At 48.4% G+C, this 26,012-nt stretch overlaps 1 protein-coding gene across 8 annotated transcripts in view; it reads left to right on the top strand.

The window, feature by feature from the left end:
- Positions 1 to 26,012, top strand: part of KYAT1 (kynurenine aminotransferase 1) — a 32,982-nt gene that overhangs the window by 1,192 nt on the left and 5,778 nt on the right. For 4 of the 8 annotated variants that reach the window (XM_021691478.2, XM_021691476.2, XM_021691482.2 and 1 more), the window contains exons 2-4: positions 19,541 to 19,752; positions 21,571 to 21,629; positions 24,218 to 24,365. In XM_021691478.2, the coding sequence (XP_021547153.2) occupies positions 19,657 to 19,752; positions 21,571 to 21,629; positions 24,218 to 24,365 (303 nt within the window). In that variant the 5' untranslated portion in view covers positions 19,541 to 19,656. Of the gene's footprint in view, positions 1 to 1,073; positions 1,265 to 19,540; positions 19,753 to 21,476; positions 21,630 to 24,217; positions 24,366 to 26,012 lie in introns of those variants that run through there. The other 4 variants (XM_021691477.2, XM_021691480.2, XM_021691481.2 and 1 more) reach the window with 4 other exon arrangements.

The following is a 26,012-nucleotide window of genomic DNA, read 5'->3' as shown; positions in this document are numbered from 1 at the left end:
GCACATCCCTCGCTGAGCCTCCATGTCCCCACCTATGGAACTAACAAGCACGACCACAACGGCCACGGGTGCCCCCCTCCGTCCTACTTTGGGCTTTACATGCAGATGAGCCCCATTTTACGGATCAGTAAGTGAAGCACAGAGAAATTAAAGTAGTTGCCCAAAGGAGGTCCCCGCAGGGCCTGACTCCCCCACTACCTGAGAGAGATTGCTGGGCTCCTGGGTCTCCCTCCGCCTCCAGGGATCATCCGCACTAATGCTTTGGGAGACCTCCAGTCCTAGTTGAGCTGCCCAGAGGCTGAGGATCTGGTAGAGAACAGGACAGACACACAGTTCCTGTCCTTGAAGTCTAGTGAGGGTGACAGACAATCCAGCAGTTAGCATCTCTGATGAGCTCTGTGGTGGGCAGAAGCTCAGGCCTTGGGAGCACAATGGCAGGAGCATCTGGCTCAGCCCGGGTGGCGTCAGAGAGGGCTTCTCAAAGTAGGTAACTTTTAATCTGTGTCTGAAAAACGTGTAGGATACCTGGAAGGAGGAATGATGGCGCTGGAGACCCATGCAGAGGTGTGCTCATACCTGAAGGTAACTGACATGATCAGAGACCACGCAGGTACGCAGGTTAGAAATGTTCAGTCTAGCATCTGCATGAATCACTCCTTCCTCCTGGAGAATGCCTTCCCATGCCAACATCTGTGGCTTTCCACCCTCCAGCCACACTTAACTTCTGTGCAAATTCCAAAGAGTAGGACTTCCGGATTTTATAATCCAGGTGGGGGCGACAAAGGAACACAGGAAAGTTAACAGCAAGGAGGAACTTCTTAACTGACACGCCCACCTCCCTCCTGGACACCCCCACCCCCACCCCTGAATACCTTCCCCCTCCAGATTGGCAGCCAACCTGCTAAAGCAGGAACTCTGCCCCTGTGAATCCAGGTGTCGGTACTGGTAGTTCCTGTCTTTCCAGCTGTTTACGCTCACATGGGTTCTCAGGTTGCCAGTGTGTTGGGACATCTAGTTAGTTGGGCATGACCCTTCCCTCCCCCAGTTCTGTAGCCAGTCAAAGTTACTCCTGCTACAGTGAGAGAGGAATCACTGTCAGTACTGTCCCAACAGATGTGGGGCCACATCCCACTCCCAGATTGTGCTGCCAGCTCCTTGGAAAAATGAGCAAATGCTCATGCTACTTCCTCATTCCTGGACGATGGTGTAAGCTTTGGATTTGCTGCTGAGGCCCTTCTGTGCTTTTCTGGGACTTTGACTTCGGGTAAGTCATTACCCTGCCCTGAGCCTTAGTTCCTGTAAAACAAATGTGACTCTCTTTAATGTTCTTGCCAGGCATTAAGTATATAAATGTATACATATTTTCCCCCATGTATAAACTGCCTTAAAGAGTGAGATTTCAATTTTGGATCTGGATCCTGTGCCAGGAGGAATAAGAAGTGGGCTACCTACTAGGTGTCTCACTCAGGGTCTCCACTCACCAGCCACCACCCCTCTTACCCAGATACCTGCAGTCTGGGCTCCAGAAGTCATTTCTCTCTCCTTTGCCGATTCCAAAGTCAAGGGAAACTAGATGTAAGTCACTGTGCTTACTAGATCTCTCCAGACAAATTGTCGCCTCCCTTGGGGCAGAACAATTGACTCAAGTTTTCACAAAACATTTGTCTTATAGGGACTCTCTGGTTTTAGAATGAAAAAAGAAAGGAAGATGGAAAAAGAGACAGAAAAATCAGGATTCATTATCTGGCAAGAGACTTTCCTGTATCGGCTTAAATCTTAACAGTTTTTTTTTTTAAGATCTTTTATTTATTTATTTGAGAGAGAGAACAAGCATAAGCAGAGGGGAGAGGCAGAGGGAGAGGGAGAAGCAGACTCCCCGCTGAGCAGAGAGCCCAACACAGGGCTGATCCCAGGACCCTGAGATCATGGCCTGAGCCAAAGGCAGACGCTCAACTGAGCCACCCAGGCGCCCTGTTTTAACAGCTTCTTATTGACAGGTTCCTGTGGGCCAGGACCTGTGCTGAATGCTTTCTGTGAATGACTGCATTGTTGTTATCCCCTTGGACAGACGAGGAAGCTGAGCCTAGAGAGCTTGCAGCATGGCGCGACCAAGGTCCCATAGCTGGTTCAGAGTGGAGCTCGGGACCATTCTATCCACATCCAAGCTTTCATTTTCTGGGATTGTTCATGTAACAAGCTGGTCTTGCCTGGGCACGGTCCTCCCCTCCCCGGACCCCTTCTCGAGAGGCACTATGGTCTGTGTCTTCTCAGTAACTGGGGGCACCTGACATTTTGAGCGCAGGGCATGCTAAACATCCTTCCAGACACCAGATAGATCTGCTCAGTAGAGAGCTGACTCACCCCAAATACCATGTGTGCCCCTTTTGAGAAACATTAAAACCAACTCTCCATATTGCATAGACTTGGCTTAGATGGCATGGGGCTAGTCGGCAAAGCCAAGATTCTCTTGCCTGCCCTTGCAAGCTGCCATGTGGGGTGGAAGGGGCACGGCTCCGGTCCCCAAGGCCTGCTGGTCTGCAGGCAGGCGAGCTGATGAAGGCGGCTGCACCCACCTCCTGAAAAAGGGATGTTCGGGGAAAGCCTATGGACTATTGGAAACAGGCGAACCAGGATTTGAATCCCGGCTCGGGCTCTCAGCTGAGTGAGCTTTGTTTGTTCTCCTCTGACCAAAATAGGGATGATAATGCCTTCCTAGTAGGTCGTTTTAAAGATTAGGGAATTTAGCACAGGGGCCAGATGTATAGTAGTTGCCCTGTGAGTTCAGAGGAAGGCCCAGGTGGACACAGAGGCAGAGAGGAGGCAGAGCTGGGACTGGGCCCTGCTAGGGAGATAGGACTGGGAGGCATGCCAGGCAGGGGCATAGACGTCTATCCAAAAGCAAGCAAGGGGTGCCTTGCTGGCTCAGGTGGTAGAACGTGCAACTCTTGATCTCAGGGTGATGATTTCAAGCCCTACGTTGGGCGTGGAGCCTAAAAATAAAAAAGGGGCACCTGCCTGGCTCAATCAGTTAACTCTTGATATCAGCGCAGGTCATGATCTCAGGGTCGTGAGATAGAGCCCCTTGCTGCCCGCACTGCAGTACTTCTCAGACTAATAGGAGGAATAGCAATAACAATGATGATATCTGTGGAACACTGACTCTTTGCAGGGCACCACGCTAAGTGATTTTCATGTGTCCTCTCATTGACTTCTCATGACAACTCTATGAAGCAGGTGCTAATCATTATTCCGATTCAGAGATGATTCTCAGAAAGCCTTAATAATTTGGGGTGCCTAGGTGGCTCAGTCGGTTAAGCGTCTGCCTTCGGCTCAGGTCATGATCCCAGGGTCCTGGGATCGAGCCCTGCAGCAGGCTCCCCGCTCAGCGGGGAGTCTGCTTCCCCTCTCTCTCTGCCCCTTCCCCAGCTCCTGCTGTCTTTTCTCGATCTCTCTCTCAAATAAATAAAATAAAATCTTTAAAAAAAAAAAAGAAAACTTTAATAATTTGCCTAAAGTCACAAACTAGTAAATGGCTTCAGTCCAATGTCTGTCTGATTGCAGAACCTGACAGCCTCAAAAAAAAAAAGTATTGAAATTTATAAGACCCCAACCCCATCCCAGGGAAAGCCACTATTAATAACTGAGCAGTGTCCCTGGAGAGACAGCCTTATACATAATCAAGCCGTCCTTGCTTTGCACTACAGAATGAGTTTCAGGCACCAAGGTTCGGTTAAGTAACACCAGTCACTCAACAACACCGTTGCAATTCCAGCTGCGGTGTTCTGTTAACTATGAGTAATTGCACAAAGTGCGAACCTTGCTACTCTTTAGTCCACAGATCGCTATGGAAATAGCAGATGTGCTTTGTGATCCGGTGACTAATCACATCACTTCTTTCAAAGCCTGTCAGGGATTGGTCACCGTGCATGCCATTCAGTTCACACAAAGACACCAAAGCTCAGAGTTATGTTGCCTCCTGCCTCCCAGTGATAAACCCATGCGACAGGCTACAAAAATGGATCATCAGAAGAGGGAATTGGCCAACAACGATGAAAGTGCTGCAAAGAAATGCACAGAGCGATAAGACAGAGTGGGAAATTTGCATGGGACGTAAGTGGAGTGTTGAAAGAAAGCACTGGCTGTGGGAATGTGGACAGAGCAGTCCTTTGCTGTTCCAGAAGCTCCAGCTATGCAACCAGAGAAACTTAGTGAAGGCAGATTGACGAACATACATGACGCACGTAGTTCTAACCAAATGGATGAAGGTGTCCCAGAGGAAGGAATGCCAAGCAAAGAGGTCACATCAAAGGAACGCCCAGATATATTTCACAACAGTGAAAGCACAAGGGATGAAGGGTTTGAAGTTGATGTAAACTCGGAAAGAAGCATGTTAACTCATCGATGCTGAGAAAAGATGCTCGTTCCATATCCTAAGTTATGCGACTAGAAGGAAGCAAGCAATCACTGTTCACGCTACTCTGGATAATTTCCCCCCAGATTTATTGAGTTATAATCGTCATACATTTACAGTTTACAACGTGTTGAGGGGGCACCTGGGTGGCTCAGTCGGTGAAGCATCCAACTCTTGGTTTCAGCTCAGGTCATGATCTCAGGGCCATGAGATCGAGCCCCGAGGTGGGTTCGCGCTGGGCCTGGAGGCTGCTTAAGATTCTCTCTCCCTCTGCCTCTCCCCTCCCTCTCTAAAAAAAAGAATTTTAAGGTAAAGTGCACAACGTGATGATTTGATATATGTAGACATTGGGAAGTGACTCCCACCATCAAGTTAATTAACATACCCATCACCTTATAGAGTACCTTCTGTGTGTGTGAGAACGTTTAAGATCTACTCTCCTAGCAAATTTATTTTTTTTAAAGATTTTATTTATTTATTTATTTGACAGAGAGAGAGAGACAGTAAGAGAGGGAACACACGCAGGGGGAGTGGGAGAAGGAGAAGCAGGCTTCCCGCTGAGCAAGGAGCCTAATGCAGGGCTCGATCCCAGGACCCTGGGACCATGACCTGAGCCGAAGGCAGACGCTTAAAGACTGAGCCACTCAGGCGCCCTCTCCTAGCAAATTTAAATTCTACAATACGGTATTATCAACTATAGTCACTATCTCTATGCTAGGTCCTCAGAACTTCATCTTAGAACAAAGTTTGTACCCTTTTATCAACCTCTCCCCATTCCCCTCACCGGGTGGCCCCAGCAACCACCATTCTACTCTGTTTCTAGGAGTTCGACTTTTTTTTTTTTAGATCCCAAATATAAACGACACCACACAGTATTTGTCTCTGGCTTATTTCACCGGGCATTACACCCTCCAGATTCATTCATGTTGTAGCAAATGACAGGCTTTCCTTCTTTTTTAAGGCTGAATAACATTCCATTGTATACGTACACAGACCACATTTTCTTTATCCATCCATCCATTGAGGAACATGTAGGATGTTTCCATATCTTGGCCATTGTGAATAATGCTGCAATGAACATGGGATTACAGATATCTCTTTTTTTATTTTTTAAAGATTTTATTTATTTGACAGAGACACAGTGAGAGAGGGAACACAGGCAAGGGGAGTGGGAGAGGGAGAAGCAGGCTTCCCGCCGAGCAGGGAGCCCGATGCGGGGCTCGATCCCAGGACCCTGGGATCATGACCTGAGCCGAAGACAGATGCTTAACGACTGAACCACCCAGGCGCCCCTCCCTTGTTCCTTTTAATGGCTGGACAATATTCCATTGTATGGAACCACAATTTACTCACTCACCCATTGAGGGACATGTAGATTATTCCCACCTCTTGACAATTATGAATAACGTTGCTATGAACATCCGTATACGAGTTTCTGTGTGCACGTGCATTTTCATTTCTTTTCAGTATATCCCTAGGAGTGAAATTGCCAGGTTGTAAGGTATGTTTGGACTTCATACAAATTAAAATTCGTGCATCAAAGGACATTATCAAGAATATGATCAAGGTCATTGATTATTTCAATTTTTGTGGATTGGGTGAAATAGAGGTCAACTCCATTCTTTTGTATATGGCTATCCAGCTGTCCTAGCACATTTGTTGAAAAGACTCTTTCTTCCTCCATTGAATCATTTTGGCACCCTTGTCAAAATCAGTTGACCAGGGGCACCTGGCTGGCTCAGTCAGTGGAGCATGCGACTCTTGATCTCAGGGTCATGAGTTCAAACCACATGTTGGGTGTGGAGATTACTTTTTATTTTTTATTTTTTATTTTTTTAAAGATTTTATTTATTTGACAGAGAGAGTGAGAGAGAGCACAAGTAGGCAGAACGGCAGGCAGAGGGAGAGAGAGAAGCAAGCTCTCCACTGAGCAGGGAGCCCGACGTGGGGCTCGATCCCAGGACCCTGGGATCATGACTTGAGCCAAAGGCAGACACTTAATTTTTTTTTTAAGATTTTATTATTATTTATTTATTTGAGAGAGAGAATGAGAGAGAGAGAGAGAGAGAGCACATGAGAGGGGGGAGGGTCAGAGGGAGAAGCAGACTCCCCACCGAGCAGGGAGCCCGATGCGGGACTCGATCCCGGGACTCCAGGATCATGACCTGAGCCGAAGGCAGTCGCTTAACCAACTGAGCCACCCAGGCGCCCAAGGCAGACACTTAATTGACTGAGCCACCCAGGCACCCCTGGAGATTACTTTTTAAAAAAGACATATAGGGGCGCCTGGATGGCTTGATGGACATTGGATTGTCTCCAGGTTTTTCGGTCTCACACACAATGCTGCATTAATCATCCAGAGGTATACCTCTTTGTGTATATGTGTGAATATTCCTGTAAGATAAATTTCTAGAGAGAGGAAGTATTTCTAAAGTCAAAGAGTAATGTATGTTGTTATTGTGAAGTTGCCCTCCAAGAGTTACACCAGTGAACGCTCTAACTTGGTGTTTCCCAGATCATGAATTATAACCTCTTAGTGTATGGTCGTATAAATTTGGTGAGTCTCAATCTCTTATTCTCTACATAGCTGAGAGGCAGAGAATGGTGTTTCATTTTAAATTTGCATTTTGTTAATTATGAGTAAGGTTCAGCCTCTTTTCAAGTTTATTGACTTTTCTTTTTTTGTGAATTTATATCTCTTGCCCACATTTTTTTTTCTGTTGAGATGTTGATCTTTTGTTTTTGATTTATAAGAATTGTTTGTATATTAAGGCTCATACTAAATTAAAATGGCCTCATTACTCGTCTCCTTCATTAGACTGTGCACTCCTTGAAGAAAAGGAAGGTATCCTATTCACTGTTATATACCTGGTAGCATAGGGCATAGGCATAGCATGTAATAGAAGTTTAATAAATATTTGCTGAGGCGCCTGGGTGGCTCAGTTGGTTAAGCGACTGCCTTCGGCTCAGGTCATGATCCTGGAGTCCCAGGATCGAGTCCCACATCGGGCTCCCTGCTCAGCAGGGCGTCTGCTTCTCCCTCTGACGCTCCCCCCTCTCATGTGCTCTCTCTCTCATTCTCTCTCTCAAAATAAATAAAATCTTAAAAAAAATAAAAATAAAAATAAATATTTGCTGAAGCAATGAAAAGATATGCATCTACTATGTGGCAGGCCCTGAGCCAGGTGGTGATGATAAAAAGATGAACAGAGGAGAGTCCTCGTGTGACCGAGCTCACTGTCTGGTGGGAGCAATAGACATTCATTCTCTCACTCAACAAAAGTTTCTGTAGCAGCTTACTCTCTGACTGGTGCATAATGTCCATTGGAAGAGCCAGCCTGCTGCGATGAGAAAAATGCCAGGACTGTGACTCAGGTGACCATGTCCTGGTAGAATCTGAGCTGGTCATTTCCCCTCCCTGGTCATCAGTATCTCCATCCATAAAATGTGAGTGACTGGACCAAAATCCCTTATTTCCCATTGAGTATCTGCCATTGAGTATCCGTTTGTCTGTGCTTCTTTTTTTTTTTTTTTAAGATTTTATTTTATTTATTTGAGAGAGAGAACATGGAGGGGGTGGGGAGGGTCAGAGGGAGAAGAAGAGTGAGAAGCAGACTCCCCACTGAGCAGGGAGCCTGACATGGGGCTCAGCTGGATCCCAGGACCCTGGGATCATGGTCTGAGCTGAAGGCAAACGCTTAACCGACTGAGCCACCCAGGCACCCCACCCCGATCTGTGCTTCTTTCTGGAAGTAGGAATCTGACCCAAGGGGCCATCACGTCACTGCTCAGAGCCTCCCCTTGCCCCATGCAGCAATGAGTATGGGCTTTGAAAAATCAGAGTCGTGAGTTTATTTTTTTTAAGATTTTATTTATTAGAGAGAGAGAGAGAGAGAGAGCGTGCACATGCGCACAAGCGGGGGAGTGGCAGGCAGAGGGAGAGGGAGAGGCAGACTCCCTGCAGAGCAGGGAGCCCAGTGCGGGGCTCTCGATCCCAGGACCCTGGGATCATGACCTGAGCCGAAGGGAGATGCCGGACTGACTGAGCCACCCAGGCGCCTCTCAGAGTCCTGAGTTTATTTATTTATTTTTTTGTGAGTAAAGCGATAGAAGTTTATTAAGTGAAGATACAGAAAAAGCTCTCAAGAGTGAGAGGGGTCCCAACAGGGCTGCCCCAGAGTCCTGAGTTTAAATTCCAGCTCTGCTACTTGCTAACTGTGGCTTTGGGTGTGTGACTTGGCCTCTTGATGGAGCCTTTCTCGTAGGTTTTAAAGTGATAGAACCTGTATGGTGCTGGCAGGCTGCCGGGCACAGAGAAAGTATGAAGTCATTAAAAGGCCACTGTCATTACCCTTAGGACAGATCTCAAGGCTATAGTGCAGTTGGCCAGGGAAGACCTGCTTCCCAGAAGTTGAGGGAGAGGCAAGGGGAGTTGGAGGTGGGTTTGGCTTGGGAAAGGCAGCCTGCGGAGCCCCCAGGTGTTGTCAGAGAGGTGTCTGTGGAGGTCCCTGGGTCAGCCCAGGCAGTGGGAGGACTCTGGTCTGGAACGCCAGCAGTCCCACCGCACGGTAGGCCTGGACCAGCACCCTCCCCGCTGTGGGCCTCCTCTATGAAATAAAGCCACAGTCCCCTCTTGCCACGCAAGGGTCGCCCTGTGCCCAAATGTGTGGGGTTCCAGGGCCAGCTAGCCGGAAGTCTAGACAGAGCTGGTTCCGCGCGCCCCCTGCTGGCAGAATCCGGAACAACAAACCCCCAATCCCCTTTCTTCTGGAGGGCTCCACCTTGACACCTGCTGGTGTTCTGGATGAGAGCAACCCGCAGGGCCACCTGTGCCCTTCTGGCCTCGGCTCGGACCCCCATGGCTTCTTCCTCCCCTTCAGATTTATGGAAACTGCTCCCACTACACCTGCATGCTTATAGACACAGAGATGTGTGCATATGCTCGTGCAACTGCTCATATTTACACGATATCATAACCACACAAAATTTACCTATGTTAAAGGTCACATTATACTTTCATGGGCCCCTTTCTCCATTAAAAAAAAAAGTCAAAATTATATATTTGGCGGTGAGGGGCAGAGGGAAAGAGCGAATCTTAAGCAGGCTCCATGCTTAGCGCAGAGCCCAACACCGGGCTAGATCTCACGACCTTGAGATCATGACCTGAGTCAAAATCAAGTCAGACCGAGCCACCCAGGCAGCCCAATAGAAATTACATTTTACAACCATGTGTTATAAAGAATGAATATCATGCAGGCTGGATTCATTATTATATATTCATCATTATTACATTCCCCCTTTTTTCCCCTTATTTTAAAGTAAATTAAAATTAAAACATTTTCATGGGGGGCGCCTGGGTGGCTCAGTCGTTAGGCGTCTGCCTTCGGCTCAGGTCATGATCCCAGGGTCCTGGGATCGAGCCCCGCATCGGGCTCCCTGCTCCGCCGGAAGCCTGCTTCTCCCTCTCCCACTCCCCCTGCTTGGGTTCCCTCTCTCGCTGTGTCTTTCTCTGTCAAATAAATAAAAAAATCTTTAAAAAAAAAAAAAAACATTTTCATGGGATCCTCAAAGTATTGTGGGTCCTCAGCACCATGCCTGCGGAGGAGGCCTCATAGAGAAGTCAGCCCTGCCAAACATGAGTGAATTCACACACATCCAGCTCCACGTGTCATATTACAGTGATTCAATAGTATTCATAAAGTGCCCATTCTGTTATGAACATCTATCACTTACTGGGCACCTTTTATGTGCCAGGCACTAAGGGACGTGTTTTCCATAAATTATCTTGGTTTTTTTAAATAGTTTTTTATTTATTTAAGTAACTGCTACACTTCATGTGGGACTCAAACTCACAACTCCAAGACCAAGAGTTACATGCTCTTCTGACTGAGCCAGCCAGGAGTCCCTGAGTTACCTTATTTGTATTTATTTTATCCTTAGGAAAATTGACATTGAGAGAGGTGAAGTGACTTGCCTCGACTCACACAGCCGAGGTCTGAGTGATACCAAGGTCTGTGTTCGAATCCTCTCCCCAGGGGACTATTCAGGGCCCAGTCCTTGCTTGGCAGGCGCAGAGCTTGGCAGGTGCAGAGCTTGGCAGTAGTAAGACAGAGTTGCCCCACAGATGGAACAGTGTGGTGCTCACTTTCATGCCCCAAAGACTCGCCCTGGCGCACACACCAGCCACCCCCTGCCTGGGCAGTCTCCTGCAGCGGAAGCCAGCTCCTGGTTTCCAGCTCCAACCCCAAGGCAGTGAGACTAGTTAAACACAGTCTCATCCAGCATGGGCTCTCTTTGCCCTCTGTGGAGCTGGTTACCCCAAGGCACCACCTCTCCCCAGAGCATGCAGTGCCCAGAGTGGGTGAAGGGCTGAGATTGTGGCGGAGGAAAGGGGAGGGTCATGAGCTGGGATCTTTTCCCTTCTGAGTGTGACCTTCTGCCCTGTGCTGGCCACTGGGTGAGGCAGACCCTCCTCCAACCTCCAGGAGTTCACTATGAGTGTTAGTTGTTATTTTATCATTATTACCAGTATCTTTGCCTGTTAATGGAGGTGAGGAAAGCACCTGTTTTCCGGGCTGTTAAAAGGGTTCGATGATATATGGTCCTTAGCACGGTGCCTGGTACAAAGTAAGCACTCAGGAGATTAGAGCTGACCGCTGATTGCATTAATATTATTCCCACCACTGTAATCCAGTGAGATGATAAAGGTGTAATTTAGGGCAGAAGAGGTACAGTCACTTTAGGAGAAAGGACAGAATTCATAGATGTGGAATGATGTGGGTGAGGGTGTCAGAGAGAGGATCAGCCTGCTGGACATCCACAGATTTTGGTCAGGAGACAGAAGAGGGTCCCTCTGGAGGAGTCAGCAGGACATCGGTCCCAGAACAGGGGCAGCCATCCCTGCATGCGGCCAATCCAAGGAGACCAACCATCTCCATTTGCCCAGGATGGTCCCAGTCCCAAGAAACCCCTCAATCCTGGGCAAGCAGGACAGTTGTTCCCCCTAGAACATGCAGCAGGCACAAGGTGCCTCCTGTGACCAGCGCTGGACTCAGACCTGGCCATGGACTGACTTCATGTCCCTTGGCTGAGTGAGGCTGAGGCACGCTGACGCCTTCCCCTCGATGTGACACACTGTGGAATGTCCCTCCATGGAATGTCCTTCCTCAGATAGAAATCACACTACCCTCTGTTGTTCCAAGTTCTGGTTCTTAGCTACAGCCATCAGGGAGTAAGTACTTCCTGCAGGGTTCCCCTGGGAAGTGACTCAGTTCTGAGAAACTAGAGTGTAAACTCGGACCGACTGACTTTTCAGCTCCTGGCATCTCCCAGCCCTCTTCCACTCCCGGGCCTTTGCACCTTCCTTGCTGCCAGGCGCACTTTCCCTGCTTTGGGACTCTGAGCCAATGCCACATCCTCCAGGGAGCCCTCCCAAACTCCCAGGTTCCCGGGCAGGTGCCCAGAGCCCATTGCATTCATTTCCAGGAGCTGCTGGCACAAAGTACCCCAAGGTGGGTGGTTTTACACAACAGGAAGTTTTTCTTTCACCATTCTGGAGACTAAACATCCCAAATCAAGGTGTCAGCAGGGTCATGCTTTCTCTGAAGACTCTAGAGGTGAATCTGTCCCGTGCTTTTCTCTTAGCTTGTGGTGTTACCAACCAACAATCCATGGAGCTCCTTGGCTTGTAGATGGCCTACCCCCCCGATCTCTGCCTCTGTCTTCATATGGCCTTTTGCCTGTGTGTCTATGTCTCTTCTCCCTTCCTCGGAGGACACCAGTCATACTGGATTGAGGTCCACTGTAATCCAATATGACCTCATCCTACATGGATTACATCTACAAAGACCCTATGTTTCCATTCACAGGTGCTGGGGGTCTTCAACATACACTTTTGGAGGACACAGCTCAAACCATAACACCTGTCTTTGTACTTGTCAGGAAATAGTTGCTGGATGAATGAAGGAGAGAGTGCTTGGCGGCATCTCCTCTCCGCCCCCCACCCCCACCCCTACCCGGGGACCGACATCTCATGGTCCCTACTGTAGTCTCAGCCCTATGCCAGGGCCTGGCCCCAGAAGATGCTCTGGAGAGGCTGATAATTGAAGAACATAAGGACAAAGTGCCCCACCTTTGAACAGATGGCTGATTGTCAGTGCTCTGAGACGCTTTGGAAGACCCTGGGGGAAGAGGCTGGCTTGCGTCAGGGTTTAGAAGGGACTAGCTGGGTAGCTGCCTTGGTCAGGCTGAACTTACTTCTTATAAGCAGGTGCAAGCAGCTGTCAAGCCTGACTAATGCATTATAAATTATTCTCTTTAATTTCTCCTTCATAATGAAGTTAGAGCATTCTATTGGTAGTGACAAAATTCCATGAACAGGCAGGTTACATTGGACTTCCAGTTTCCAGTCCTGTGCGTAAGGAGCTTGGAAGTCATCCCTCCATCCTCACAAGCAGAAAGCTGAACAAACACCTCTTCTTAGACCCATTTGAGAAGGGACATCATGGGTCAAACCACTGCCCCCAAAATCAGAGAGACAAACCAGCAGATACAGAGAATCATGACTTAGTGGAGCAGAAACCTCCACGGGGACCAGTTCAGGGGGATGAAACCTAAACATAATGGACAAATTGCTGGAGGCTCAGTGTGGACACATCTGAGAATTCAAGAGGCTAGGAGGGCCCACAGTCCGACCCTGGTCTGCCACCAGAGTTTGTCAATATAGCGTTTTGTTGTTGTTGTTGTTTAAGGTGGGGTTTTTTTGTTTGTTTGTTTTGTTTTGTTTTTTGAGAGAGAGAGAGAGAGAGAGGAAGCACAAACAGGGGGGTAGGACAGAGGGACAGGGAGAAGCAGACTCCCCCCTGCAACGGTACAGCTGAGGAGCTGTGACAGACACTGTAGGCCCTGCAAAGCCCACAGTATATACTCTGGCCCCATAAAGAAAAAGTTTGCTGACGCTGCTCTAGAAGGAGAGTGGATATAGGGCCACAAGTAACAGGTAGACGGGAATGGGGAGTGTGGCTGGGGGGACAGCAAGCGAAAGGGACAGTGGCAGGAAATGACCTGGGACAGTGGCCTTGCATCTGATTTCACAGGGCCTTCTAGTACATGCTAAAGACTTTGGATTTTATTCTTAGCATGAGGATTTAGGAAGAGAAAAGCAGCCTCTGGAATCCAGGAGCTGGCTTGGCACCCACAGATAGGACCTGTGTTGTGTTGGACATGAACAGTTGCACAGAACATCAATATCAGACAAGGCCACGCTGTGACCATAATAAATCCAGAAGAAAAAAAAAAACACTCTGCGATCACGTCTGAACACAGATGGACGTGAACATTGTCGAAGCCACAGGAAACCCAGCGCCCCCCTCTCTTGGCACACATGGTGGCTGCTTTTCCACCAAGTCTAGCTAGCCTCACTTGAGCCTGCCTCCCTATAAATATGATTATTGTGGGGCACCCGGGCGGCTCAGTCAGTTAAGCCTCTGACTCTTGATTTTGGCTCAGGTCACGATCTCAGGGTCCTGAGATTGAGCCCCACCTTTGGGCTCTGCGCTCAGCGGGAAGTCTGCTTGTCCCTCTCCCTCTGCCCCTGCCCCCACTCATGCGCACACGCACTCTCTCAATTTAATTAATTAATAAAACCTTTAAAAAAAAAAGATTAGTGTGATATCCAACCATAAAGTGATCCCTGCTTCTGAAAGCACCAATCTAGCTTCCCTGGACCCTCCCCCAAATCACTCCACCAAAGTCCAAATCCCATAATAAGTTTGAAGAGCCTCTCACTGAGACCCCAGAGCGCCCTGGCGTTCACGTTCCCTCACTGCAACTCCGTCATGGCTGTGCTCCTAGTGGTTTGGGGCTGAGGGCATGGACAGGGTTTAGCCGTTAGGCCTAATTTCCTGTTAATGAAAGAGAAACCAAAATAACAGCAGCTTGAACAAGATCCATCCAAGATCCATCCCCTCCTCCCCACTAAGTCCAGAGATAACTGATGGTTCCTCCACCATCAGGGGCCCAGGCTCCTTCCATGTTGTGGCTGTGATTTCCACCTCAGGCATGAGGAACATTCGAAATATATACAAAAGTAGAGCGTAGACTATACTAACCCCCCCAGTCTCCACCCATGGCCTGGCTTACTTCATCTATTCCCCCATCCGCTTCCTACTTCCACCATCCGGAACGTTTTGGATTATTTTGAAGCAAATCCCAGATATTATGTCGTCAATACTTCAAGAGATATCTCTAAAATAGAAGGACTGTTAAAAGGAAAGAAAGAAATCTCCAATACCATTAGCACAGCTAATAAATTACTGATTTCTTCGTATCATACAATACGCAGTGTTCACATTTGTCCCTCAGACTCACCCCTAACATTTGGGGACCCTCGATGGAGCCCACACAGTGGATGTCTAGATATTTACAAGTCTGATGCAGCTTTGCTCGGGGGCATTCCCACCCTGGGGCCCACAGCCTGCTCTCCGAGGACCACCCTTGAGACACAGTGGCTAAGGATGCTGTGCTCTACCCAACCTTTCCTGCCTGGCACAGATTCAAACCCGAAATGAGAACTAACAAGTCCTAAGTAGTCAAGCTTGGAGGGGGGGTCCCAGGGAGGCTAGAGCACCATTACCTGGGGAACCTGGGGTGCCTAGCTCAAAACCAAGCAGCCTCTTTCTCTCTGGTTCCCCCTGGGGGTAGAGGTGGGTTTTCTTCACATGCAACCTCCAGGGTGTGCATGCTCTCTATCTCTCTATCTCTGGCTCTGAGCCCCACATCCTCGGGTCAAAGAGGTCCGGTTCAGCTCGTTCTTCCCTCTCCTGTAACCCTGCTTGCTCAATCAGTTGCCAAATTTTCCATACTTTCCTAAGAGACTGATAAGGAATAAGCACTTTCGTGGGTTTTTGTTGAGTGCTTGCCCCTCGGGGCGCCCAGGATGGGAGGGGGGTACCATTTATAGCTGGTTTTTTGGAATCACAATCCCAGATGCCCATGACTGCATTCAGTTGTCTCCTTTGCCTCTCAGCTTTCTGTTTTGACAAAGCCAGACCTACAGAAAAGGTGAAAGAACCGTGCAGTGGCCAGACGTCTGCCTAGGCCCCAGATTCAGCCCTCGCTCACGTCCACCGCCTTTGCAACCGCCTCTCTGCCCTGCCCTTGTATATAAATGTCTTTGCTGAATCTTTTGAAAGCAAATTGCAGACATCCTAACTCTTCACTCCTAAATGCTTCACATGCCTCCTAAGAATGCCATCCCCCCACATAAACACCCCTCGTTATCACCCCCAGAGAAATTGACCAGTGATTCCATCATGCCCTCTGATGGACAGGCCATATTCAGATTTCTCCCGCTGTGCCACAGATACCCTTTAGGAACTTCCACTGTTCTTGTCACCAATCCAAGGGCTCATATGTTGCATTTGCTTACTGGGTCTCTTTGACAGCACCCCCCTCCCAGGCCCCCAAACCCTCACCTCTTTTTCAGTGCTGTGATCTAACCCCCCTGGAGGAGAGAGGGAAGAAAGGAAGGCTGGAAGGAAAAATCTCAGACGGCAGTGCAATTCTCAGAAAATTTCAGCAAGGGCGCCTGGGTGGCTCAGTCGGTTAAGCGTCTGCCTTCGGCTCAGGTCATGATCCCGGGGTCCTGGGGTCAAGCCCCGCATCGCATCGGGCTCCCTGCTCAGCGCGGAGCCTGCTTCTCCCTCTCCCTCTGCCTCCCTCTCTCTCTCTCTGTCTCTCATGGATAAATAAAGAAAATCTTTTAAAAAATAAATAAAAATTTTAAAGAAAGAAAATTTCAGCAAAACCAATGGGAGTCCTCCCATTGTCTCTGTCTCCCAGCGACAGCCTACCTCGCTGTCTTTCAGACACTGGCCGGGCCGCCAGGAAAGCACATGGAAGCATGGCCTTAGTGCTAAGGACCTGGGATGTATTTCTGAGCACAGCCGTCTCCTCAGTCAGTTAGGCTCCTGCCCGTCAGAGAGACACACTACTGTGGCCACCGCAAGGGTACTGCCTTTTTTTTTTTTAACCTCGGTGATTTTTATTTTATTTTACTTTATTTTAAATTTTTTTAAGTTATTTATTTATTTATTTATTTATTTAATTTATTATTATTATTTCTTTAAGCAGGCTCCGTGCTGGGCTTGAACTCAAGACCCTGAGATTGAAACCTGAGCTGAGATCAAGAGTCAGACACCTAAAAAAAGGAGAGGGGGCACCTGGGTGGCTCAGATGGTTGGGTGTCTGCCTTCGGCTTGGGTCACAGTCTCCAGGTCCTGGGATCGAGCCCCACGTCGGGCTGGCTCCCAGCTCGCCGGGAGTCTCCTTCCCTGTCTCTCTCTGCCTCTCCCCCTGTTTGTGCTCTCTCTGTCTCTCTTTCTCTCTCAAATGAATAAATAAAATCTTTAAAAAAAAAAGAGTCAGACACCTAACCAACTGAGCCACGCAGGCGCCCCTAAATATTTTTCTATTTTTAAGTAATCTCTACACCCAATGTGGGGCTCAAACTCACGACCTAGGGATCAAGAGTCGCACATTCCACCGACTGAGCCAGCCAGGCACCCCTAAACCTTGGTGGTTTTTAAAAATCATTTTATTGAGGGGCGCCTGGGTGGCTCAGTTGTTAAGCGTCTGCCTTCGGCTCAGGTCATGATCCCAGGATCCTGGGATTGAGCCCCGCCTCGGGCTCCTTGTTCCGCGGGAAGCCTGTTTCTCCCTCTTCCACTCCCCCTGCTTGTGTTCCCTCTTTCGCTATCTCTCTCTGTCAAATAAATAAATGAAATCTTAAGAAAAAAAAAAACCATTTTATTGAAATATAATGCTACGCACGTACTGTCTAATTCAACCATTCCAAGTGTACCGTTCACTGGTTTTTAGTATGGCCACACCACAATCTAATTTTAGAACATTTTCATTACACCAAAAAGATAGCCAGCAACCCTAGCAGTCAGTCCCCGTTCCTGCCCCCAGACTCCCACCCCTAGCCCAAGGCCATCAACGATTTACTCTCTATCTCTAGAGCTTTGCCTGTTTTGTATAAATGGAATCGTGTAATGTGTGGTCTTTTGTGATTGGCTTCTTTTACTTAGCACAACGTTGTCAAGCTTCATCCGTTTTGCAGCAGGTGTCAGAACCTCATCCCCTTTTATTACCGAATGATATTCTATCATGTGGATTTACCACATTTTGTTGATCCAGGGATGTCCCTCCCCACCCATGTTCTAAATAAGCAAATAAATAATATAAATAAATAAAACCTCTAAAAAATGAAAATAAAGAGAATTTGTTTTGCCATGTAAGTTTCTAGCTGATAAACTTTATGTATCCTTGAAACACTTGTAATTATCCCTGATATTTGTTGTAGCCATCGTAGTAGGTGTGAAGTAACATTTGCCCAATGACTAAGGATGTTGAGCATCTTTTCATGTGCCTATTAGCCATTTATGTATCTGCCTTGGAGAAATTCAGATTTATGATTCACAAATACTTACCCCCATACTTTTATATTTTCACTTTCTTGATGGTGTCCTTTGAGGCACAAAAGTTTTTAATTTTGGTGAAGGCCATTGTATCTGTTTTTTTCTTTTGTTACCTGCACTTTTGGTGTCATACCTAAGAAACTGTCTTCTAGGGGCGCCTGGGTGGCTCAGTCGTTAAGCGTCTGCCTTCGGCTCAGGTCATGATCCCAGGGCCCTGGGATCGAGCCCCACATCGGGCTCCCTGCTCGGCGGGAAGCCTGCTTCTCCCTCTCCCACTCCCCCTGCTTGTGTTCCTTCTCTCGCTATCTCTCTCTGTCAAATAAATAAATCTTAAAAAAAAAAAAAAACTGTCTTCTAATTCAAGATCACAAAGATAGACTTCCTGTTTTCTTCCAGGAGTTTTATATTTTTGGCTCTTGTATTTAGGTCCATGATCCACTTTGAGTTAGTTTTGTATATGTTGTGAGGTAGGGGTACAAATTCATTCTTTTTTTTTTTTAAGATTTTATTTATTTATTTGACAGAGAGAGACACAGAGAGAGAGGGAACACAAGCAGGGGGAGTGGGAGAGGGAGAAGCAACCTTCCCAAGGAGCAGGGAGCCCGATGCGGGGCTCGATCGCAGGACCCTGAGACCATGACCCGAGCCGAAGGCAGATGCTTAACGACTGAGCCACCCAGGCGCCCCACAAATTCATTCTTCTGCCTGTGAATATCCAGTCGTCTAAGCACCATTTGTTGAAAGAATGTTATTTCCACACTGAATTTTCGTAGCACTCTTGTCAGATGGCAAGTGACCATATGACCATTGACCATGGGAGAGTCTTACTTCTGGACTCTCACTTTGATTTCATTGATTTATATGTCTGTCCTTATGCTAGGGCCATCCTTTTTTGGTTCCTGTAGCTTTTCAGTAAGCTTTGAAATTGTCCATTAAGTCCTCCAACGTTTTTCTTCCTTTTCAAGGCATTCATTTTTTTTTAAAGATTTTATTTATTTGTTTGAAAGAGAGAGACACAGTGAGAGAAGGAACACAAGCAGGGCGAGTGGGAGAGGGAGAAGCGGGCTTCCCACTGAGCAGGGAGGCCGATGCGGGGCTTGATCCCAGGACCCTGGGATCATGACCTGAGCTGAAAGCAGATGCTTAACAACTGAGCCACTCAGGCACCCGCATTCATTTTTTAAATGTATGTCTTTTAATTCTCTTTTAATCTATCATGCCCTGGACCTTTTTTCCCTTTTACTTTATTTGTTGAAGAAACAGGGTCATTTGTGGATCACCTCTCCATGGTGTCATTTAACACATTCTTCTGTCCCTTGTGTTTTGGTAATCCAGTGGCCTGATCTGATTTAGATTTGGTTTTAGCACAGGAATAATTTGCAGGAGGTGTGTGTGTTTCCAGAGTCAGAACATAATGTAGGGTTGACTCTCCCTGTGATGTTAGGGGTCATTCATGATCTTCACCTGGACCTCCCCCCGCCCCCTTAGAGGTAATTTACATTTTGAAAGGGTCACTCTGATTGCTGGGGGTCAGGGGGCTATAGGTGTGAGGGATAATCGTGCAAGAAAGCACTTGTTGCCATGCCTGGCACAGAATGACCAGTCAATAAATATTAGCTCTTATTGTTGCTGTTGTTGTTGTTGTTAGAGCTGTGTGTGGGGGACCCACGCCCTGGCCTCGGAGCCATTTTTTGGCCAGAGCGTTCTCCTCCCTCTCCTCTGCCCTGGAGGAGAAGTCACCAGTGTCCCAAGGCTCTGGGAGGCATGTTCAGGAATGTGACAGCCATCCATTTGCACCTGGCCGGGGTCTTCCAGAGAAAGAAGGCTGGAACTTCTCTCGCTCGGTGCTTGCACCAGACTGTAAGTGCTCTAGCCCCATGTGTTTTGCTGCCCAACCCAGGGCCCCTGGGATCTGGCATGGGCCTGGCTTCAAAGCTGTGCATCACGCTCTTCTTTCAGGTTGCCTTCCCTGACTGTAGCCTGGAGGGGACCCTTGCCTTGCCTTGCCTTTCCTCTAAGGAGAACTTGTAGCTCTGCATCTGAATGGTCTGCATGGTGCTGTGCTGCCTCCCCATCATCCCCTAAGCCTAGCCCAGTGTTCAGTACACAGTAGGTGCTCAGTAGACACTGGCTGAGGAATACATTATACATAAGGCCAAGAACAGGCACTGTCTCCTCACTTACGCGATTAGTGTGTGACATACTTGAAGGTGACACCTTTGAGGTCCCCCAAGTTTCTGTGGTCCCATTATATTTACTTCCTTCCTATTCTCATTCACCTCCATTCACCTCCTTTGTTCTCTCTCTCTTTATGCCTCTGTACCCCCTACCCCTTACCCCACCCCAACCTTCTCAAACTTCCCTTGCTCCAACTTGCATCCCCCATCTCCCCGATGTTCATCTTCATTTTTTTAAGATTTTATTTTTAAGTCATCTCTACACCCAACATGGGGCTGGAACTCACAACCCCGAGATCAAGAGTCACATGTTCTACTGATTGAGCCAGCCAGGCGCCCCTCTATTTTTTTAAATATGATGCATCCCCGAATCAAAAGTAATTCCTTATAGCATTGAAACCATGATGCCATCAATGTAAGATACACTGTTATTGTATGGACTAGTAAAGCGGGGCGGAAAATGCCAATTAGACATGCTAGAGATTCTGAGAAACATTTGAATTCAGAGAACATGCAAGGCAAAAAAAAAAAAAAAATGCACATATCAGAATCAATCCAATATGGTGTGATCTCCATACAAAAAAATTGGAACCATAGAAAAGCATACACATGGGGCACCTGGCTGGCTCAGTTGGAAGAGCATGCAACTCTTGATCTCAGGGTTATGAGTTTGAGCCCTACGTTGGGTGTAAAGATTACTTAAATACATAAACTTAAAAAGAAAGAAGGAAAGAAAAGCACACACATGAAATTAAATCACCTATAATTCCACCACTCAGAGAGAACCTTTGTTAACATTTTGATGTATTTCCCTTCCAAACTTTTTTTTCGTCTACTCATATATGGTCATAGAAAAATGTACGTGTATACAAATATATAGTAGGGTATATTTTTTACAAAACAATCATACTGTACATATTGTTTTGTAGCCCGTTTTATTGATGTCGGCATATCCATTGATAGATATTTTTCTAAAATGTGATTTTCTTGGGTACCTGGCTGGTTCAGTAGGTAGACCATACGACTCTTGATCTCAGGATCGTGAGCTGGAGCCCCATGTGGGGCGTAACGTTTACTTAAAAAAAAATTATTTTTAAAAACGCGATTTTTCTCATCTATAAAATGGGCCCAGCCAGACTGTGCTGAGTTGAGCAAGGCCGTCCTAAAGGGGAACTGCTGCAGTCATGTTGGCAAGCTCTTGTCTCCCTCCCTCTGCCCCTCCCCCTCCCCCTTGCCCGTCTTCCTCCTCAGTCCTGCCTAACTGGTCCGAATCTGGTCTGAGTCTACGGATACGTGGAGCCCGATTCGGGGCGGGGGGGGGGGGGGGGGGGCGGGCAGGTGCTGCGGCCGGAATGGGGCGGGGCCAGGCCCGGAGGCGGACTGGAGCGGGTCCTGCCCTCGGAGAGTGCGGATCTGCACCTCTCCTTCAAGGGGGCGGGGGCTGTGGTCAATTAAGAGCCCCATCTCCAGCGCTCTGACCTTCTGCTTGCTTGGTCTCCAGTTCGCCATGGCCAAGCGGCTGCCGGCTCGCAGGCTGGACGGGATTGATCACAACCCATGGTGAGCTCGGCAGGGCTGGGGAAGCATGCGGGTGTCCCGTCGGGCGTGAGGGCGGGACAGGGCTGGAGGTGCCTGGGTTTCCGGTAACACGGCGGTACCCAGGACGGCCACCGTGCTCCGGACTGTGAGATTTGCAGCCACAGCCTGGGAGAGGTGAGACCGGGAGCAGCAGGCCTGGGTTCGAATCTCAGCTTCACGCCGCTTGGCTGTGGCGCCGGGGGGAGGGGGGAGACTCACCTGCTCTTACCCAGGCACCAAGCTCGGCGCTTTCCAAGGATTATTTTATTTCCCACTTAGTTCAGAGTAAAATAAACTAAGTAAGATAAGGTAAAATACAGGCAGCTCTGCAGTGGAATTTGCTGAGGTTAATTTATTTTCTCTGTTGACTTGTTCTAAATATGAAAGAAGCATGTGCCCATTGTTACTACTAATACAGTGGATGCAGTGGGAAGGTGTGTAAGAGAAATGTAGGGATTTTTCCTGATCCCTCCCCGCCACCTTTGGCCAGCAGCACAGAGGCTCAAACTCAGAAGATAAGTCACATGCTGTACCCACCGAGCCAGCCAGGCGCTCCGACATCCCTGTACTTTCAAAAAAAAGTTGTTGGCTGTTTTTACAAAACATGAGACCATTTTTTTCTTTTTCCTTTTCTTTTTTATTTTTTATTTTTTTATTTTTTTATTTTTTTAAAGATTTTATTTATTTATTTGACAGAGAAAGACACAACGAGAGAGGGAACACAAACGGGGAGTGGGAGAGGGAGAAGCAGACTCCCTGCTGAGCAGGGAGCCCGATGCGGGACTCGATCCTGGGACTCCAGGATCATGACCTGAGCTGAAGGCAGTCGCTTAACCAACTGAGCCACCCAGGCGCCCCCTTTTCTTTTTTAGAGAGAGAGAGAGCAGGTGTGGTCGCACGGGAGGGTTGGGAGATGGGGGGAGGGGCAGAGGGAGCAGGAGAGAGAATCCTAGGCAGGCTTCATTTCCAGCACGGAGCGCGATGCAGGGCTCAATCTCGCAACCAGGAGAGCAGAACCTGAGCCAAAATCAGAGTCGGACATTCAACCAACTGAGCCACCCAGGTGCACCGCCCCCATTTTTTTTTTCAAACCCCCCTCGTGTACAGCACTTTGTGTGTTGCAAAGATCTTCCACCTGTTGCTCCATGGTGTCTGGGACAGAGGAGCCAGGCCCAAAACTCTAGTGTCCACCTGCCCCCTGGGTTGTACCATGTTCCATCCTGTCTGTGAGGGAGGCTGGTCAGCCTCGTGGGCCTTTGCAGTTAAGGTAAGAGTCCAACTCCAAGGGAGGAAATGACAAGGAGGCGGGCTGGGAGAGGTAGCAAGACTTTCCTGACTCACAGACCTGGCAGACTCTTGAACCCAACACCCCCATTATGCAGAAGGGGAGATTGAGGCCAAGAGAGGCCAAGTCTCATGCAAAGGTGGGGCAGGGCAGAAGCAGGCCTGTGGAGAATGTACGGGACGGGGTGGGGGGTTGCCGGGGGATGAAGGCCATGGTAGTCAGGACAGAAGGGCCCCAAGTTCTTGCTAACCCCAGAGTGGTGGCCTGAGGATCGGGACCTTAGAGACCCAACCTAGGGGGCAGCTGGTCTCTGTAGGGCACTTGAGCCTGGTTCCCCTGTTCCAATCACCATGGAACATCCGCCACCTGATTTTGCATCTCAGCTCTGCCCTCAGCTGCTATGTGACTCTGGGCAGGTCACTAGCCTCTCTGATCCTCAGCAACTTCAGAGGTATTGTGGGGCTCTGGGGAGAACATGACAGATTTTAGATGGAACAATAATGTTATGCAAATTCAAAACAGCCAAGGCTGACTTCTCTGCCCCCAACCAACCTGCAGCGACACACCAGCCTCCTCATCCAGCCGCTCAGCCTCTCTCTGTTTTCCTGAGGAGGTGGCCACCAGCCAGGGCCAGAAGAAAGGTTGTTGGGGGCCAGAAATGGCAGATGGCGGGGCTGGTGGGGCCCCAGTCTGTCCAGGCTAATGGTCTAGAGCATAAACTTTGCTTCCAACCGATGTTGAATCAAAGGCTGGCTGGGCCATGAACTACCTGGGAGTCCTTGGGCAAATCACCGCCAGCTTCAGCTTCTCCATCCCCATTGTGACTCAGGAATAGGACATATGTCATATGTATGGGAAGGTTATTGAGCACACATTTCAAACTGTGGTTCGTGAAATCCACTTAGGAAGTCTCAACAAATATTTCTAAAGAATGGGTAGGATAGGGGCACCTGGGTGACTCAGTCAGTTAAGCGTCTGGCTCCCGATCTCAGCTCAGGACTTGATCTCAGGGTTGTGAGTTCAAGTCCCATGCCGGGCTCCACGTGGGGCATGGAGCCTACTTTAAAGAAGTAGGACACAGGATTGGCACAGTGCTTGGCCCACACAATCCCAAAGCGAGGGCCAGTTTTGACCCCTACACAGCTCTCAGCAGGATCTCAGCTGGAGCAGATGCTAACCGTCCAGTTTCTCTGGAATGAGCCCAGTGCATTGTTCATCCTGCCCTAGAAATAGGTGGAAGTCCAGGTCCGGGCGGGCTGGTGTCAACTCTCCATTTGTTGTTCAGGGTGGAGTTTGGCAAAATGGCCAGCGAATATGATGTCGTGAACTTGGGCCAAGGCTTCCCTGACTTCCCACCCCCAGACTTCGCAGTTCAAGCCTTTCAGAACGCCCTCAGCAGTGACTTCATGCTCAACCAGTACACCAAGGCATTTGTGAGTCTCTCTGCCTCGCCTAGGGCCCTGGGACACAGGCCTCAAGGAGGCCCTGGGGGAGGAAGGGTCAGGCCTTTCTGAGCATCAGGCCCACATGGGTGTTAGGGTTCTGGAGCAGAGCCCAGAGAAGTCAGTGTGACTATAGTTCCGTGTTCACGGAGTGTCTCCTCTGTTCCAGGCCCTGGGACAGCTCATGGTCTGGGGAAAGACAGACAAAAAACCATGAGCTGGGAGCTCAGGGTCTAGTAGGAAAAGCAGACCAAAAAATAAAGAAATAAAACAAAAGCAGAAAACACAGGTATTGATATACTGTGATAGGGGAGGATGGGGTGCTGTGGGAGCAGGAAGAAGGGAATGAAATCTGGGGAGACCAGAGGAGGCTTCCTGGAGGAGGTGACACGTAAGCTGAATCTCGAAAGACAAGCTGCTGACTGATCTGACGCTAAATCCAAACTCTTTATGTAAAGGTCACAGAGTAAATATTTGCCAGTCCTTGGTTTAGTAAAGCAGTAAATGGTTCTTAAACTTTGGTATGCATCAGAATTACCTGGGGGGGAATTTCCTCCAGTTCCACCATCCAGAGATAACCACCACCAATAGTTTGCTACTTTGCTGAGCGTTTAGACTTTTAAACTTTTTTTTTTTTTAAGATTTTATTTATTTGACAGAGAGAGAGAGAGAGAGCGAGCGAGAGCAGGAACACAAGCAGGGGGAGTGGGAGAGGGAGAAGCAGGCTTCCCGCCGAGCAGGGAGCCCGATGCGGGGCTCGATCCCAGGACCCTGGGATCATGACCTGAGCCGAAGGCAGACGCCCAACGACTGAGCCACCCGGGCGCCCCAACTTTTAACTTTTTAAAGTGCTTGTATAAACGCACACACACTCACCCCTAACATAATGAGATTTGCGTTTTTTAGCACAAATGGACTCGTACTATAATGCTCTGTAACCTGTTTATTTCACTAAGCAGCATGTCATGGGCAACTTTCCATGTCAGGATAGCCTCATTCTTTTTAAGGGCCACATAGTATTCCCTTGCCTAGCTGTGCCGTAATTTATTGAAGCAGCCCTGCCCTGATGGGCTGGTTTGGCTATCTCACTATTATAAGCAATGGCACAGTGACTATTTCTGTGTCTGTATCTTTGTACGCATGTGTGAGCGTTTCTCTCAGACAAATCCCTGGAAGTAAAACTAGAGAGTCAAAGGGTGCAAGCATTTAAAGATGTGATGGATGTTGTCAAACTGCCTTCCAAAAAGGTTTACTCACATCCCCACCAACACACTGGTCTCATACTCTTGCCAGCCCTGGGCATTATCAATCTTTTTTTTTAAAATATTTTTATTTATTTATTTGACAGAGAGAGAGATAGCGAGAGCAGGAACACAAGCAGGGGGAGTGGGAGAGGGAGAAGCAGGCTTCCCGCGGAGCAGGGAGCCCGATGCGGGGCCCGATCCCAGGACCCTGGGATCATGACCTGAGCCGAAGGCAGACGCTTAACGACTGAGCCACCCAGGCGCCCCTTGCCATACAGAAATTTTTAATTTTTACATGGTCAAGTCTGGTTGAGTGAATTATTTAGTGAAGTTCTAGACCTTGGGGTTTCAGTCCTTTGGCTTAGCCTCGAGTGCTTTGTAAGTGTCCTCCGCA

Source organism: Neomonachus schauinslandi, chromosome 13, assembly GCF_002201575.2.
Source record: "Neomonachus schauinslandi chromosome 13, ASM220157v2, whole genome shotgun sequence".
NCBI lineage: Eukaryota > Metazoa > Chordata > Mammalia > Carnivora > Phocidae > Neomonachus > Neomonachus schauinslandi.
Note: the sequence above shows the minus strand (reverse complement) of the source record. Positions and strands in the feature narration are given on the sequence as shown.